This window comes from Colletotrichum acutatum, assembly GCF_030867785.1.
Source record: "Colletotrichum acutatum strain CBS 112980 chromosome Unknown BDZ83scaffold_8, whole genome shotgun sequence".
Taxonomy (NCBI): Eukaryota; Fungi; Ascomycota; class Sordariomycetes; order Glomerellales; family Glomerellaceae; genus Colletotrichum; species Colletotrichum acutatum.
The window spans coordinates 48,588-63,788 of NW_026849002.1; the positions used below are offsets into that span (position 1 = coordinate 48,588).

The 15,201-nt window shown below is 53.7% G+C and overlaps 5 protein-coding genes across 5 annotated transcripts; 2 read left to right on the plus strand and 3 right to left on the minus strand.

Annotated features, from left to right (window-relative positions):
• Positions 1-1,289: 1,289 nt before the first annotated feature.
• On the plus strand, positions 1,290-2,801 carry BDZ83DRAFT_747657 (uncharacterized protein; the record flags this gene model as incomplete). Its single annotated transcript, XM_060513477.1, has 1 exon — positions 1,290-2,801. One exon carries the CDS (start codon positions 1,290-1,292, stop codon positions 2,799-2,801), a length of 1,512 nt encoding a protein of 503 aa, XP_060370073.1.
• Positions 2,802-3,444: 643 nt separating this feature from the next.
• BDZ83DRAFT_747658 (uncharacterized protein) lies at positions 3,445-5,109 on the minus strand (the record flags this gene model as incomplete). The annotated part of the gene is made up of 1 exon (XM_060513478.1): positions 3,445-5,109. The coding sequence occupies one exon, from the start codon at positions 5,107-5,109 to the stop codon at positions 3,445-3,447; it is 1,665 nt and encodes a 554-aa protein (XP_060370074.1).
• A 2,100-nt stretch (positions 5,110-7,209) lies between these two features.
• Positions 7,210-8,014, minus strand: BDZ83DRAFT_747659 (uncharacterized protein; the record flags this gene model as incomplete). Its single annotated transcript, XM_060513479.1, has 4 exons — positions 7,210-7,351; positions 7,402-7,538; positions 7,692-7,707; positions 7,791-8,014. 4 exons carry the CDS (start codon positions 8,012-8,014, stop codon positions 7,210-7,212), a joined length of 519 nt encoding a protein of 172 aa, XP_060370075.1.
• A 637-nt stretch (positions 8,015-8,651) lies between these two features.
• BDZ83DRAFT_602825 (thioredoxin-like protein) lies at positions 8,652-9,685 on the plus strand. The gene is made up of 4 exons (XM_060507195.1): positions 8,652-8,841; positions 9,009-9,115; positions 9,184-9,216; positions 9,285-9,685. Exons 1-4 carry the CDS (start codon positions 8,756-8,758, stop codon positions 9,341-9,343), a joined length of 285 nt encoding a protein of 94 aa, XP_060370076.1. The 5' UTR covers positions 8,652-8,755; the 3' UTR covers positions 9,344-9,685.
• Positions 9,686-9,849: 164 nt separating this feature from the next.
• Positions 9,850-14,810, minus strand: BDZ83DRAFT_661539 (uncharacterized protein). The gene is made up of 3 exons (XM_060511062.1): positions 13,813-14,810; positions 12,474-13,761; positions 9,850-12,414 (listed from the first exon to the last, which is right to left on the minus strand). The coding sequence occupies exons 1-3, from the start codon at positions 14,633-14,635 to the stop codon at positions 9,933-9,935; spliced, it is 4,593 nt and encodes a 1,530-aa protein (XP_060370077.1). The 5' UTR covers positions 14,636-14,810; the 3' UTR covers positions 9,850-9,932.
• Positions 14,811-15,201: the final 391 nt, after the last annotated feature.

Below are 15,201 nucleotides of genomic sequence, written 5' to 3' on the forward strand. Positions count from 1 at the left end.
ACGAGGTATGATGATAGAAGTTTCATGATACATGATGGTTATCAAATATTATTCTTCCACGGTTGACCCGTCGAGTTTGGGATGCCATCTTCTGACATAACTGTCTAATGGATGCCATCGCCAGGGGACCTCGATGGACACTGGTCGTACACAAGAATAGACATGGAAAACGTCACCAACTTTGAGCAGTTTTCTTCTAAGATCCCGGGTGATTCCATTCTATGGATCTGTCTATGCTGATCTGATTCGGTCTGGATAAGGTCTCAGGGGCCACGTTGTCAATCTGTCAGTCTGCTGATCTCATCCCCCCTCCCTCCCCCGTTACCTTACTCTGCTTCCTGAATCCCATAGTCATTCACCGGAGCTTCCAGAATCATTGTAGTCTTAGGTATCACAATATCGCTGAGATAGCCCTAGATACCCAAAGAACCACCTCGTAGTTGATCGATCCCCCAAGGCTCCATGGTTCAATTTGTCGTCGAATTCCGTTATGTCTGAGGCGGCCGCGAGGCGCATGCACTTGCTGGAAAACTTTCTTACAGGCTGCCCGCCGTGGTCCTCCTTCCATGCTCCCCACGCTGGAATAACATGTTACCTTATTGAACTCCAACAACCGACCGGGTACCCCAAAGGTGTCAGGCGGGTGTAAGATATTCTGCCGCTCTAGATCTACTTCTACTGCTTACTGTTACTGCTTATAATAAGAGTATCAGTGTATGTCGGAGTACGCCCTGAAAGAGACCGAACTATTATTGATACTAGCATTAATAAAATCTGGCATCTCGCGCATCGAGCCCGCCACCCAGAAATGGCTGGAGCACATCGCAAACACCTAGCTGCCTCAGCTTCCGGATCAATCACGCCGCTCTCACCTCGGGTGCCTACCTTTATCGACTACCTCAGAGGTAGGGACCACTAGGTAGCCCAGCGAAGCGGTTCGGATCCACCAATGGCCATCTTCCTCACCTTATTTCTCTAAGGCGGTCTCCTGCTCTTTCCAAACTGGAAGGCCCAGGGTAAGGTACCCACCCACCTACCTTATCCTACCACCGTAATTGCCTTCAGGCACCACAAGGTGTACCTACCCTGTCTAACTTACCTTGCCTAGGTACTTAAGGGAGGTGGTGTCAACTTTTTGTGCACCTTCCTTCCTACTTGGATGTTCTCCCCTACTTACTCCATCAATCACTTTGCGGACGAGCTTCTTCAAAAGCTTCCCATCGATTTCCAGTACATCTCGAGAAACCTCTTTTCCCCTTCTTCCTTGCCACGTTTCACCCATCTCCAGCATGTCTTGGCCGCCCCTGATGCCGAGGGACGACCTCGGTGACGAGCAACTCCGCAACCTTCAGCAAGGCTTTGAGCGTTACAGGCCCGGAACAATATTGACGCTCTGCCCTCGAGAGCCAGGTATACCGTACGGCCTTCCAGAGTACGGACCAGGAATCCGCCCCGAGTCCAACGAGTGGTTCCTCCCAAATTTCGACCCAACCATCGACCAGCCGGACCACGAAGCGCAAGTCGAGATCATCGAATGCTTGAAGGGTGGTATCGAGGGTGGTGTCCTAGTCCTTTTGTGCAAGATCATCAAGGTGCCATCTATCAGGCGTAATGCTCACCATCCTCTCACTCGCGAACTAGAGGTTGTGCTCAAAGTATTCGACTCAGCATTCTTCCCTCGGCAGCTGGAAATCTTTCTGCGCGAGCACGCGCCAAGCGACCTTCCCAATCAGCTCCTGAGCCAGGAGGCTAATGCTTACGAGTATTTCTACGACCAACGCATGACGGGCAATCCCCATATGGTACCACAGTACTACGGCAGCTGGGCAATCAAGTTTCACGTCATCGGATCAGCTGGATCTGGCAGCTCCCCATCATTCCAGACACGTCGATGGAGATGTGCTGGCGCTGTGCTTATCGAGCACATTCAAGGCCATTCGCTTGAGAAGATATGCAATGGATACGAGAGCAGATTCCTGATCCCTGGCCAGGCAATGCTTCCCTTCCCCGATTCTGCGAGTAATCAGAGAGGAGGACTCTCGTTGAGGGATGTGCCATCCCGACTGAAGATTCTCAAGCACATCGTTCATGGCGGCGTTTGCTTCGAGCATGTCGGCGCTGACGTCACAATGTTCAACGATTTTGCACCGCGCAACATGTTCCTTACCTTCAGCAATAAGAGCCAACTGGCCCTAGAAAATGTCCGCCCCGTTCTTCTTGACTACAGTCGCTGTGTCATATGGTCTCAGAGCAATCAAGGCATGCACGGACGGCTCGACGAAGTGTACCCAGACGCCCCGCCCATTCCCAGGAGATACGTCCTAGACAAAAGCCCAATGCAGCGACTTCCGAAGCCTCCACACCCTCTGATCGTCTATCCTAATGCCAGCTGGCTGCAGGACTTTGCAGGTTGGTTTCCCGTCGACTGGATGGAGAGAGGGTCGGACAAACTCGAAGTCTGGATCAAGAGCGAGTTTGGGGAGCCCGAGCAGCAGCGTACCTACTCGACTGAAAAGATGCTCAAAGAACAGAAGAAGGAGTTGTGGAAAGTTGGCCAAGAGAGGTACGAAATGGAGAAACCATTCCTCATCGCAAGGGGACGGCATGACCTCATCATCAAGGATTGCGATATCCATCCAACTCCCCAGGAGAAGCGCCAGGCCGAGGCAGAGGCACAGCACAAAGCACATGTCATGCATTCTAGAAACATGAGAGAAATCCATCGGGAATATGGATGGCCTATTTCGAGTAAATTGAATGCAGCATGCGAGGATCCGCCGGCTCCTGAGATGAGCTCTTAGGAGGAGCCAGTTCAGAGAGCTGAGATACGTCTGCGAAAGAGTTATGGCCGTCTGGGCACCAGGGGCAGAAGAGTTGAGAAGTTTTCAAGACAAATTGCTCAGCGGTTTGCATCAGGAAAGGCTTCCTCAGCAGCTGGTGGACCAAGCAAGGAAGACGAGGACACTAAGAGTGATAGCGCAAAGGAGGGTGCTTGGACTTCTTTTCGGGAGAAGGTGAAGAGAGTACCGTCGCTGGGGAACAGTCTGGAGAGCGGTTTGGAGGAGTTCGCGGCTAAACGATCGTGTTGAAAGGATTGAGCGTGGGCTTCCGCAGTACGCAGAGATTTAGAACAATAATGAGTAGAGAATTGACCCAAAGTACACAGTGCATCTAGACTCGTGACGTTATCCCCTAGTAGCTCACTGAGTGACCGTGATAGGTTTTCAAGTTCTGCTCAAGATCATGATCCGAGTGAGGAATCAACCATTTAAGATACCACTTATCGAAATACACGGAAAATGACGATGGCCTCTCGGCTGACACGAACTGCATCGCATTTGACCTGCGGGATCAGGAAGCTAGGGACAATGTAATCACACCAGTCCGTCCCAGCCCAAATAACCCCCACCATCCGGAGCAAGCAGGGAATCACCTCCTTGCTCCTCACCCTCTCCCAACAACACCCAACAACTCATCGACAACTACTCCCCTGAAAGCCCGATCCAATCCACAACTGCTACTCTTACCAAACACACTCTCATCTTCGTCCTCGTCCTCGTTCTTGCCGCCGCCTCCGCTTCCTGCTGCTCCACCTCCTGCCTCCATGGCCGAGAACGCGACAGCCAACTGCCGCGGATCCAACGCCGCCCGCACGGCAGCCGTATACCTCCCCCCCATGACCGTATTCAACGTCCCAAGATGCTCTGCCGCAGAAACAGCACCAACGCCAACACCAGAACCAGCACCACCCAAAGATGAGGCCGTAGACGACGACGAGGTCGCAGATGCAGACGTAAACGCAACCTCCGCAATCGACCGCCCCAGCCCAATCTCCAGCAACAAGACCCCCAACGCAAGTATATCCCTCCTCTTACCCTCCTCCAGCGCCTCTCCCCCATCACCACGATCCTCACCACCACCACTAACCCGACACCGCCTCACCTCCCCCTCCTCGAACCCAGCCCCGACAAGCAACGGCACCGACACTTTCGCCTCATACTCCCCGCCCCTCACCCCAAACCACACATTCTCGGCACGCACGGCGCCATGCACCCGATCAACAGCATGAAGCTCGCTCAACGCCCTCGCAAGCTGTCCCGCAAATCGGATCTTGTCCGAGAGGATCCTCGCCGCCGCCTCCCGCCGCCCGCGCGTGAAGTGGCCCGTCGGCGAGCCGAGGTGCTCTGACAGTCTGTGGATCTCGGCGCTGCGACAGCCGTGCAGCGGGGAGGCGTCGTAGAAGTATTCCAGCCGCTGATCCCGGGCCCGCTCCCTATCTTGAACCCGGTTCTGAGCGAGGACCCGGAAACCCGTGCAGTGGAGAAGGTACGGCGACCGCGTGGCGTGTAACAAGCTAGCGAGCTTGAGCGTTTTGCGGCATATATCCGGGTCATCCCGCGGCAAGGCCCTTGTCTCGACAATGGTATTCGCGTCGCGGAACCGCAGGCACGAGGCCGTAACAGACACGCCGTCGACTCCGTCAACGCCAGGGGTATGACGCGTATCATCACTCGCGAGGAGCAAGCTCGCAATCAAAGGGGCCTCCCCCCTCTGGATCCGAATCTGCCAGATATCGTGGTCGAGACTCGGGTCTCGCCCCACGGCGATATCGCGCAGCTGGACGGCGCGCGTGTCCCGGCTGAAGAGGTCTTGGTTGAGCACGCGCTTGATAGCGAGCACGACGTCGGCGCGGACCTCGTCGTTGAGGGCTTTCACCTGCCTGTGGGTTTCGAGGAGCAGTTTCGGGTACTGGGGGCTTGCGAGGGATGTCTCTGCCGGCCCCGCCGTCACCAGGCTCTGTTCAAAGAGGCGGAGGGTCTCGTTGGCTCGTCTGAAGGAATATCTGCAAATGTTGAGGTCCACCGGCGCGAGGCCGCGCAACGTGGTTGAGGATGTCTCGAGGTGGCAGATTTGATCGAGATAGACTAATCTGTATAGCGCGGCTGTGCGGTGTAGTTCGGAATGGAGCTGGTTCATCTGTCTTCGCGTCTGTAAATGAAGCGACTTTGTAGTGTTAGCCAAGTCGACTAGTTTACGAAAAGTCTCCTCGGTTCTAAAGACCACTTCCCCCAAGCCAATGGTGCCGTCGTTGCTATTGCTATTCGTCATGTCTGAGTTGATGGATCAGGTCTTTATTCAACTTATTGACGAGCACATCAACGACGCAGCAGCTGGTTGTTATACACAACCCGGATCCACGTTGGAGGGTATCCCGATACAATGGTTCACCTTCCCGGTTCCGAGAGGGTTCCCACAGTTGTCGAACCGGCAGCATGAACGTTACCTCGGAAAACACACGCAGCGCACAAGAAGAAATGCCGTACAGTAACTGAATCGGGTTTGAAAGAATCAGATCCTGCCCGACTGGCGGCACACGTAGATCTCTGCGGGACACCGAGTCGTGAATCATGCCATTGTTGCAGACACTCAGCTTCCAACGACTCGTCTTTTGGTCGTTTTGCCATCCAACAAAGACCCCTCCCCCTCCTTCTTTTCCATTTCAGCCTTGCTAGGTTCCTCAACGGAGAGGGGCCCGTCAGGTATCCAGGAACGAAGTCGGGCCCATGACATCACACCCGAGAGAATGCATATCGTCGGCTTCGAAGGCCGAAATGCTGGGTCCGACGCAGTAGCTCATGTAACATACGTGAAGGAGACTGAGGGGGTTCAGGAACTAGACATGTTGTTGCGGGCCAATGATTCAAGCGCTTAGCAGCCAAGTCACAAGTCAAACGACCCAGCAATGTTGCCAGCGTGGTGTGGGCAGCCCTATTCCAACCACCATGTGGGCTGGCTCGATTCATTGTCGAACAGAGACCCTGACCCGAGCGATCTCAGATGTTGGTTATGGGTACGGAGTACGAAGTACGGGTATGCAAGCTGAAAGTGAGTCGGAAAAAGAAAACATGCCCAGCTTTCTATGAAGGACGGTGAAGGGCCCCTGAGAACCTTTCGCCCGGGACTGATGCGTCACTTGGCGTATCTTAGCTGCCCGTATTGGCCAAGTTCCGTATTCACAATTCCCATCTTGCCCTCATGGCCCCATGGTTGTAGTCCTAGACGGTCGCGGCGGTGTGTGAGAGACATAGGGAGTAAAACAAATAAAAGACAAAAAGGCATTTCGACGTAAGCGATGGAAGGCCAGGGGTTTCATGACATTAGGGCAGGTCGGCCGAGCTTACTCGTCTTCGGCGGCCACGCCGATTCGGGGAGTCTAGTAGTAGTGCCCCTAAGTCTGGCCCGTTGATAGGACCTCTGAACGGATTCCCATATGCCCGCATATGCAGCTGACCCTTTCAGGCATGTAGTCCATCGAAGTAGGAGTTCGACGTCCTGTTGATATCGTCGTCGGCGGGGTCAGTTTTTGCTGCCTGAGCAGCTCGCCACTTCAAACAAAGCGATTCGACATCCCAAGATTCCCAGAGAGACGCCTTTGCCGAAGATGTCGTCGGCGTTGGGATTCGGTACCTATGCAGGGGGGTTCCGCTCCGTACACGGCCCGGTCACCAACTCGTCACATCAGCCAAGATTGCAATCCATAGTCGAGCTGCTTAGTCATAAGATGAAACTCCACGGACAGAGGTCAGGCCAAATCTCCTCGATCGAAATCAGGGTTCGATCAAGGCCTCGACTCGGGTTGCGGGAGCTTGCGTGGGGGTGCCTGGGCGATTATGTCGCACAGAGCTCGAATGACACAATGGCGCAGATGTCTCGGGATTTCCGTCGAGGATCCATGCTGGCGGTACGCTGGTCAAGCTGACTATCAGGCCGTCTTTTGGTCACGTTACTACGCGGGAAATCGCGGAATGCTACCGCGGGGATCCATTTGGCTTTTCCATACGGAAAATACTCTTCAACTAAAGCACCTACGGCACAACGACCATAGCGCATGATTCGAGTCAGAATGCGGTTCGCTTTCTTTCTCTTACAAACTCTTGGGCCGTGAAATATTGGCCTTGTTGCATATAGAATTAGAATAAGGAAGTGTCTAGGAACCAGATCTGAGAAGCGTGACGTGTCTGATGCATGACATGACATGACAGGGGGGTAGTCCGAAGCGCTCTGCGCCGTCTCCTCTTGCCTCCACGACTGTTTCTGGATCGTGGCCGCAGCTGGTACGTCAGTTTGGAACCATGCTGCAACTTTACCTCGTCCCTCCCATGAACCCCTTACTGTACCCCATTTTGACCGGCATTTGCGATTTTAGGTCTAGGAAGAGACAGCCTCCTTGACGTCCTCCTTGACATCCTTGGCCAGGTCGCCAACACTCTTCTGAGATTGCTGCCACATGAGGATACGGGAGCACTGGACGACACCAACAACACCGAGGAAGAAGTTGACAGCAGCAAGACTGGAAAGGTTAGTTGACACGTTCCCTTTATGAGACCCTTCATGACGTACAGGTAGTTCTTGGGCTTAATGATCAAGCACCAACGGGTCCAGATGATACCAGTGGCCGTCAGGGCACCGTTCTGGGTGAGAGACAGCTTCTCGGCGGGACGGGCAAAGTCGGCAACACCGGCAAGAACGAGAGCCCACTGTGTATTGTGTTGACAGTCAGCATTCGTTCCATGGAGGCATTCCCAATCCTCTCGGGTATTTCTTCGTCCGGTCTATATCGACCTCCGACATCGCGACCGGACATCTGCAAGGGAGATACCCGGAGGTAGCAAGCTATCAGGACTTCATACCTTCATAACAGGGGCCCTGGAACCATCGGAGTCAGCGGACATGTCAAAAGAATACCATGCGAAGCCTTTGTATCGCATGTCGGGGCAAAGTCTACTCACCAGAAGTGCACCGTCTTGATTCCGATGGGGCTGTCCCACATGCGCTTGAACCAGCTAACCTGGGCATCGGCGGACGCGGTCGAGCTCTGCCATCTCTTGGAGCTTTCGCGGAACTGGGCGCGGAACTGAGAGGTGCGGAAAGCGTTGCGAATCTGGGCACCGGCGAAGACCTGTTGGCGGAAGGCAGGGCGCGCGGCCTTGAAGAAGTTGTTGGCGGGGGCCATTGTGACGGACTTTCAAAGCTATAGCTTTTCTTTTCGTGTGTATATGTCGTCGGAGACTCGGGTTCGGAGAATTGATTGAGAAGCAATCTCAATTCACGCGGAGGTAGAGGTGGTTTAGAGCGGAGAGGGTTTTCCCTTTCGATAGACGCACGGGAGGGATGGAGGGGGGAGGTTGAGGCGAGGTTGAGAGACGCAGATGCGTTGAGGTTTGGGACGTCCGAAGATGAGCGGGCAGCTTTTTTTGGCCCGGGAGCACGAGCGAGCGCATACGGTGCACTGGGAGGTAGGCGCACGGCAGCTCTCAGCGAGCAAACAGCGACCGCCAACCGGAGATAAGCGGGGACAACCCGTCGAGGGAAAAAAAGTTGACGGCGGAAGCACTGACCAGGTCGACCTTACCTTCCAATTGCCATTGGCACTTTGAAACCTTACGTAATACTGTCTTGTAGCTTCGTACCTCGAAAAAAGGCCCCTAGATCGGGGGTGTTGAATTGTGCATATGCATAAACCCAGAGCTCCATATCTCCCACCAATCAGCAAAACCCAATTAGACCATTTATGCTCATCTCGAGTTCCCGACCGTCTTATGCAAGATTCCTTGACCCACCTCGAACCGTGAGCATCTCGTCAACTTCAATCCTCGCCAGTCCACCAGCAAAGAGGCTCCTCCAATCGACCCGAATCCCGCCAATTGACCCTACAGCCGCCCGTCCGCACCTCCTCCGCGCAGCCCCAGCCACGATGTCGAGCAAGTACGCATTCACAAAGGCCCTCAAGGAGGTGCGCTTCCTCTTCTGCCAGACGGGCGAGCACAGCGCCGCGACCCGGTACGTTTCCTCGACTTCCCTACACACGCTCAGCACATACACAGACCAACCTCGAAACCTCCTGACGACGACACCAACTGCTTGCTTCGCCTCGATCTCCCACTTGTCCTCGCTACTTCACTACCGCGCCACCAGAGATTCCCAAACCGCTAACCTCCTTGCAATAGCAACTTCGTCGCAAGAGCCTACCCCACGATGAAGAAGAACAACCCCCAGACTCCCATCCTCATCCGCGAGGCCGCCGGCACACTACCCAAGATCTACGCGAGATACGGTCAGAAACAATCTCCCAATGATACGGAACGAATAGAGAATGCTGATTAGAATCTCTCGCTCAAACAGAATTCGGCGTTGAAAAGAGCCAATCGCTGGAAGGTGAGAGCCACCACCCCCTCCTTCAATCTCTCTCGAAGACGCTCAGTAGCTAACACGCTCCGCAAAAGGCCTGTCGGACAAACAGATTGAGGACACAGTTACGACCCTGGTGAAGAACGGCGCATAAATGTATAAATTTGGGCGGGGACAATTGAACGAATAGACCAAAACCAGGACCCTTTGTACCATCACCATGTTGAGAATGACGAGCCGAGAGTTGTATTGAACGAAGTAGGCGCCGTGGTCACAATTCGGGGTGATGTGTGTTTCCAAGGTACTATCCCTACGACGATCCCATGTACGGTCTGCTAGATAGTGTTCACGTCCCCCCGGATGTTCACTCTGCCCTTGATCAGACGAGGCTCTGGGCGAAGACGAGTTCATTCCAGGTCACCTATGACGGGGCTCGCGACCAACCAAGTAAGCATCAAGCAATCAACGATCAAATAGAGAGTCTTTCCGAGCAATGTTCATTCTATTTCTTCGCAACTACTAAGCCACAAGCGCGAGCTATGGGTATCACTCAAACACAAATCCTTCTCAAGGAATGAATCTAAATCCTCCCCATCACCCGCTTCCGGGCCACATCCCCAACAGGCTCTCCAATCTACAGAAAAGCTTTTAGTCAACCCTGTCCTGTCACATCTGCTTCCGCCCTTCCGTATTTGTTCGTATCGCGCCCAAATCATCCCCTCTTAAACATCGAACATCCTTCTCTAATGCTTGGCACTGCCCTCCTGAGGGCGCGTGCTTAAGGATAGCTTGTCCTTGGTCTTGTTCTCACTGCTCATGCTGCTGGTAGGAGGGGAGGGGAGGGTGCTGCTCTTTGTAGCAGTTGATGTTGCACGCGCTTTGCCCCAGATGCTGGTCGCAGGTAGGCTGGAAGCAGGCAAGGGAGCAGGCGGCAGGGACGGGAAGTCATCTTTACTGGCAACAGAAAGTTTTCTGTTGTGCGCCCCAGGGGCATTTCGCGGTTGCTGGACGTGCTTGTGTCCTTGAACATTCTGCTTCTTAGGCGAAGGGTTGTTCTTCTGGGGTTCTTGCTTACCCTGTTGCTGCTGCCCGTCCTGTTCGCGATCGCTGCTAAGCTGTTGCTGCTTTTTCTTGCTAGCGACCTTCTTCGGACGCTGTTTTGGACCATTGCCGCTGCTAGCATTTGATGGCTGTGGGACGGGCTTGTCACCTTCAGCGGGATGGTCCTGCTTTGCCTTCGCCATGCTCTCGGGGGCCAACTTTTGTGTGCCTTCATCTTGGATTGGCGCTTCACCAGTTGTAGAACTCTCTCCATTGTCGACGCCATCTCCAGCACCGTTTTCTTGACACTGTTCAGCTTTAGCTTTGGGAGGAGTTGGTCCTGGAGTGAGGGTTCGGGATGTGACCGACGAACTGCGAGAGAAGTTGCGTTGATGCTGAGTGGTCTTCACTGGGATCGGTACCAATGGGATTGGCGCCAGCTTCACTCTATGAACAACAGGGCGCGGTGCTGGCGACACAAACTCCTTTGCCTTTGGATTGAGTTGCATGGTTGACTTTGCCGTCGCCTCGCTCTCAACCATGGACGTTTCTGGTGAAAACTTCGGTCCAAGCGTCCTAGCTGACGATGGAGTTGCCGGGGTCGATAAGACCTTAGGCGAGCTGTTGCCAGAGCGGCTTTCCTGGGCTGTGGTGAAGCTCATCTTTGAAGTACTCGCAGCAGATGGGAGAGCGCCGTCGATGACATGGACCTCTTTTACGACGTTTGCTGCTCCAGAAGCCGAACCTTCTCGTACAGCAAGGTTCAGCTGAGTCGGCTGCTTGTTGCGATTCTTCGGCATTCGAAGTGAGCCGCCAGCGTTGGCTCGAAAACTTTTCTTAGGCGGCTCCGGGAGACTTGACTTTCCTAGAGACGCTTCCGTTGCAATGATATCCTTGGCCTTGGTGATGATGTCGGCCGTCTCTGATGCACCAGTCTGGGTTTCCGCCGGAATGTGAAGAGTCTTATCATCGGCAACCACAGTCGAGGCGTCGCCAATGGGGAGAGACTCATCTTGGCTTCCTGATGTCGGCTTCTTCTTCTTTTTCTTGTTTCTCTTGGCCTTCTTCTTTGAAGCGTCGTCGGCCATGGTGGTCGTTGGAACCCCTGAGATTAAGCTCGCATCAATCAAGCTGTCCAGTGCATGTCCAGACTTCAAGCGAAGGCTATCGCTAGGCCCATCTTCGTCAGGAAACGAAGTCTTGAGAAACGAAGAGCTACTTCTTCCAGGCATGTGAGGCACCACGTCGAAGACCTCGACACTGCTAGTATCCCTGTGAGAAAAAACCTTCCTGTACTTTCCCTTGCCATACGTGGGACTTTGCGCAAGAGGCTCAGGTACTATAACTCCTTCTTCCGGGACAGACGAGACATGAGGTATAACCTTCGCAGATTCGTCAGATGGTCCCTGGTCACGAAGAGCGCCGAAGTTGGTTTCCTTGTCACTGGAAGAGTCAAGAGAGCTCTTCTTGACCGGAGAGGCTACCGATTCACTGTCGTCCGGAGTAAAGACAGCCTTGCCAGACGAATCGGATTCTCCGTGTGCTTCAGTGCCCATCGAGGTTTTCGTCAGCTTTTGAGGTGTTGTCGGCAAGTTGACGACAATGGCTTTGCATGGACTGTTGAAAATCCGAGGGCTGTCATGCTTGGTGGTCTTTTCTTCGTCGGGAATAACCTCCTCGGAAGGCGGCTTCGATTGTGACTCAGCTCCACTTGACTGTTGCAAGGCTAGATCGACAGTCGGTTTGGCTTGTGTCGGCTTGACGTTTTCGAGCGGTTCAGTTTTCTCCTGCATTAGAGTGACTTGGTCTGCGGTGGGCATTGAAACAGTTGAATCAGGTACCGCTTCGGACTGAGAACCATGTAGTGCTTTGCCATGCGACTTTGGTGGACGAGGAATCATGTACTGTTCCAAGGACACTGCTTGAGATCGAGAGTCCATACGAGCAGATAGGGACTGGCTCTGGGTGAATGGAACCTGGCTGCTAGCCCGAGGAGGTTGCTGAGACCCTTCGTACTGGTTCGGGATTCTATGCTGTTCATTCCCGTCCCGGCTGGCCTTGGAATACATCAAGCTTCCATAACGCGTGTGGTGAATAGGTCGCGTCTGAAGCATACAGTGAAGCTCTGCGCACTCAATATCATTTGCGCATGCAATCTCAGTGATGTGAGATCCATCTTTGAATCTAAACGAGAGCACCTGATATCAGCAGAATTTCTAGCCTGGACGAATGTTGCCACTTACCTGACAAAAAAGTTGGGGTAATCTTTCTGGTCCTTGAGAGCCAACCTGTTGACTTTCTCAACCTCTCCCCACCGAGACATCACAGCATGGACCTTTTCAGACAAGTCATCTCTAATCAGATGAGAGGTGAGCTGAACAAAGACGGAACGCTCACGAGCCTCGCAAGAAGGACACTCGCAAGGGGCGTAGGCCCATCTATTATCGCCAAACTTTTCATGTTGATTTGTGCAAGTGAAAGTTTGTCTAGACGCGGAAGAACGGGACAATTCACGGGCACGATTCTCCTTGGTTGGAGAACGACGGAAAACGGGCCCATGAATGGAGTCGTCTGCATTGTGGACCTTCTCCCATCCTTTTGAATCGCCACGGGGGCGCTGCTGATGATGATGAGATGGGCCGTTCGAGTTAGGCGCAGCTCGCGAGTTGAATCGTGATTCAAATCGCGGATGGCCCATCTGCGAGCCGCGGTCGCCTGCTTGACCAAAATGGGGGTCCGTCGATGCATTCCGTTTGTTGTTGTGTCTCTGGAAGGGCATTGGCTCAGGTGCTACTACAGGAAAAGCAGCAGATTGAGCACGCTGTGCGCCGCCCACGGGAACAGAGCCTGGCATTTGCGCCAAATAGCCGACGTTGTTGAAGCGGTTGTCATTAGGTCTTTGAGGAGACAGGATGACCTGCGAGGGTGGGCCGTGACGGCGATTTCCAGAACCAGCAGGAGGCTCCAGGGGTCCGTGAGGAGGCCCATGAGGAGGGCCACGAGGCGGTCCACGAGAGGATCCATAAGAGTGCCCTTGAGGGAGGCCATGAGGGGGGCTGACAGGACCAAGATAGGGCTGAGGCATACCATGAGGACCTGTAGTGAAAGGTGTGTTGAATGGATGCCCATCAGGTCTAATGGCATGGGGGTAGAAGGTGGACCCTCCTGGACCTGCATTTCCTCCTCTGGATATCGGAGTTTGATTCGTTTGCACAACGTTGGGGCGCGAATGACCAGGCAACTGACGAGACTCATCGTCATCATGGCCGTGACCTGCCGTAAAGGTCTTCTGGTTGTCCGCTGAGATACCCTTGGGGTGGCTGACGTGATTCACGGCCGTAGCAACATCGGGATGGAGATGGTCGGGTTGGTTCTGCCTAGATGTGCCGCTCACGATCAATGGCTTCGGAGGAGAGGCTTTGGCAGCCGGGCTCATTTGGGACAGCGGGGAGTCGGTGTTGCCCTTTGTGAGGTTCGGGGCGGTCGATGCCGGGGCAAGTCCACTGGGAGTATCTTGAACGGGTTGGCCCGCTATCAAGGTTAGGCCAGATGCGATTTCAGCAGGGAATAGAGTCAACTCACCAAGCCAATGTTGCAGTGTGCCTTCTTCCCACTGGAACCCGAGGCTATTTTGCGGATACGAGGCCGGCTGAGCCCATGGCTTGCCTAGAAGCTGATCATGTCGAAACTTCAGAGCATTGCGGACAAGTTCCATGCTGACGGGAGGCAGTCCCTGGAGGTCAACGCGATCCTCTGAGCTCAGAAGATTGAGAACGTCGCCCTGGAAGTCTTTGAAGTCTAGTAGCTTCTTTTTATTCTCGCTCTTTGCAGCCCATTCGTCGCACCAGTGGCCAACTTCCGCAAAGATTTCTTGATGGAGGTTGCGAACAAGACATTGATTTTCGTGGTAGAGATGAAGCATCAGATTCCACAGGTTCATCGCGCCTTGGAAGTAGATGTCATAGCAGTCGAAATAATCATACAGGTCTTCCCAGAACTCCAGCTGCGGCATGGACTTCATGTGGCTCCAATGCTTCTTGCGGATGGCATTGGCTCTCTCTTGGAGCTCTTCAGCGCTCCATAAATCAATTTGGCGTGCCGGGAGGACGTGGCTGAGACCGCGAGTGGGAAACTCGCCTTTATTGGTACTAAAAATAGCCTTGATCTCCTTCGTGGGCTGGTTGTAGAAGGCGATCGGAAGATTGTCTTCGATGTAAAGTCTGGGCGTCTCTCCCTCCTTGGCACCGACCATCTTGTAGCCGTTGGGAATACCGTTGGGGTAGTAATGAGAGGATGGCTTCGTAGGTATAGAGTTTGCCATCGTAGCGCGACCATCGTGATCGTTGTTCATGGGGAAGCGCTGATCTTGGAAGGAGCCAGGTCCTCCGTGGATGTTGGAAGCCATACTGCAAAGCTGCGTGTATCCAACGTCGTTTGGCAACGGGATGGTAGGCTTGCGGTGACGGGTTCGAGGGCAATCGAAGTAGAGGATATGAGGATATTTCTGGTGGCGATTTGGAAGTAGAAGAGGGATTGATTTGGTGGTGGGAAGGAAGAAGAAGCGATGTAGTGGGTGGTGGTGTTGTTGTCGGGACGAAGAGAAAAGGGAAAGGGTAAGACTCACAAGGCAAGTGAAAAATAGAAGCAGGAGAGAGGCAGGAAGGGAGGAGGCAGGTGCCGGAGACGTTTGTTGGGAAGGAATCATGGGCAGGTGCACCTGCCTGTAGACGAGGGCAGCAGTAGCGTCAACCTGCTGAACGAAATCTTCAGACTTTCACAGCGATAGCCCTTAGACCGGTGAAGTGGAGGATGCAGGACTCAGGCAGCAACACAGATCCTGGTAGCTACATTTCCATTAAGCATACTAGATACAGATCTCACACGGTAATCGCATGGGCCTACTGTTTCTTTCTTTTGGTGCGATGACTCCTACTTGTCATGATGTATAGACGCGATTTGCTGCATAGGCGG

Excerpts from the sequence above, each read along its gene's own strand:
- BDZ83DRAFT_661539 (XM_060511062.1), bottom strand. The coding sequence starts at position 14,635 with ATGGCTTCCAACATCCACGGAGGACCTGGCTCCTTCCAAGATCAGCGC. Across the intron at positions 13,762-13,812 it reads CACACTGCAACATTGGCTTG|CGGGCCAACCCGTTCAAGAT; the intron begins GTGAGTTGACTC and ends TAACCTTGATAG. Across the intron at positions 12,415-12,473 it reads TACCCCAACTTTTTTGTCAG|ATTCAAAGATGGATCTCACA; the intron begins GTAAGTGGCAAC and ends GCTCTCGTTTAG.
- BDZ83DRAFT_602825 (XM_060507195.1), top strand. The coding sequence starts at position 8,756 with ATGTCGAGCAAGTACGCATTCACAAAGGCCCTCAAGGAGGTGCGCTTC. Across the intron at positions 8,842-9,008 it reads GAGCACAGCGCCGCGACCCG|CAACTTCGTCGCAAGAGCCT; the intron begins GTACGTTTCCTC and ends TCCTTGCAATAG. Across the intron at positions 9,217-9,284 it reads AAAGAGCCAATCGCTGGAAG|GCCTGTCGGACAAACAGATT; the intron begins GTGAGAGCCACC and ends GCTCCGCAAAAG.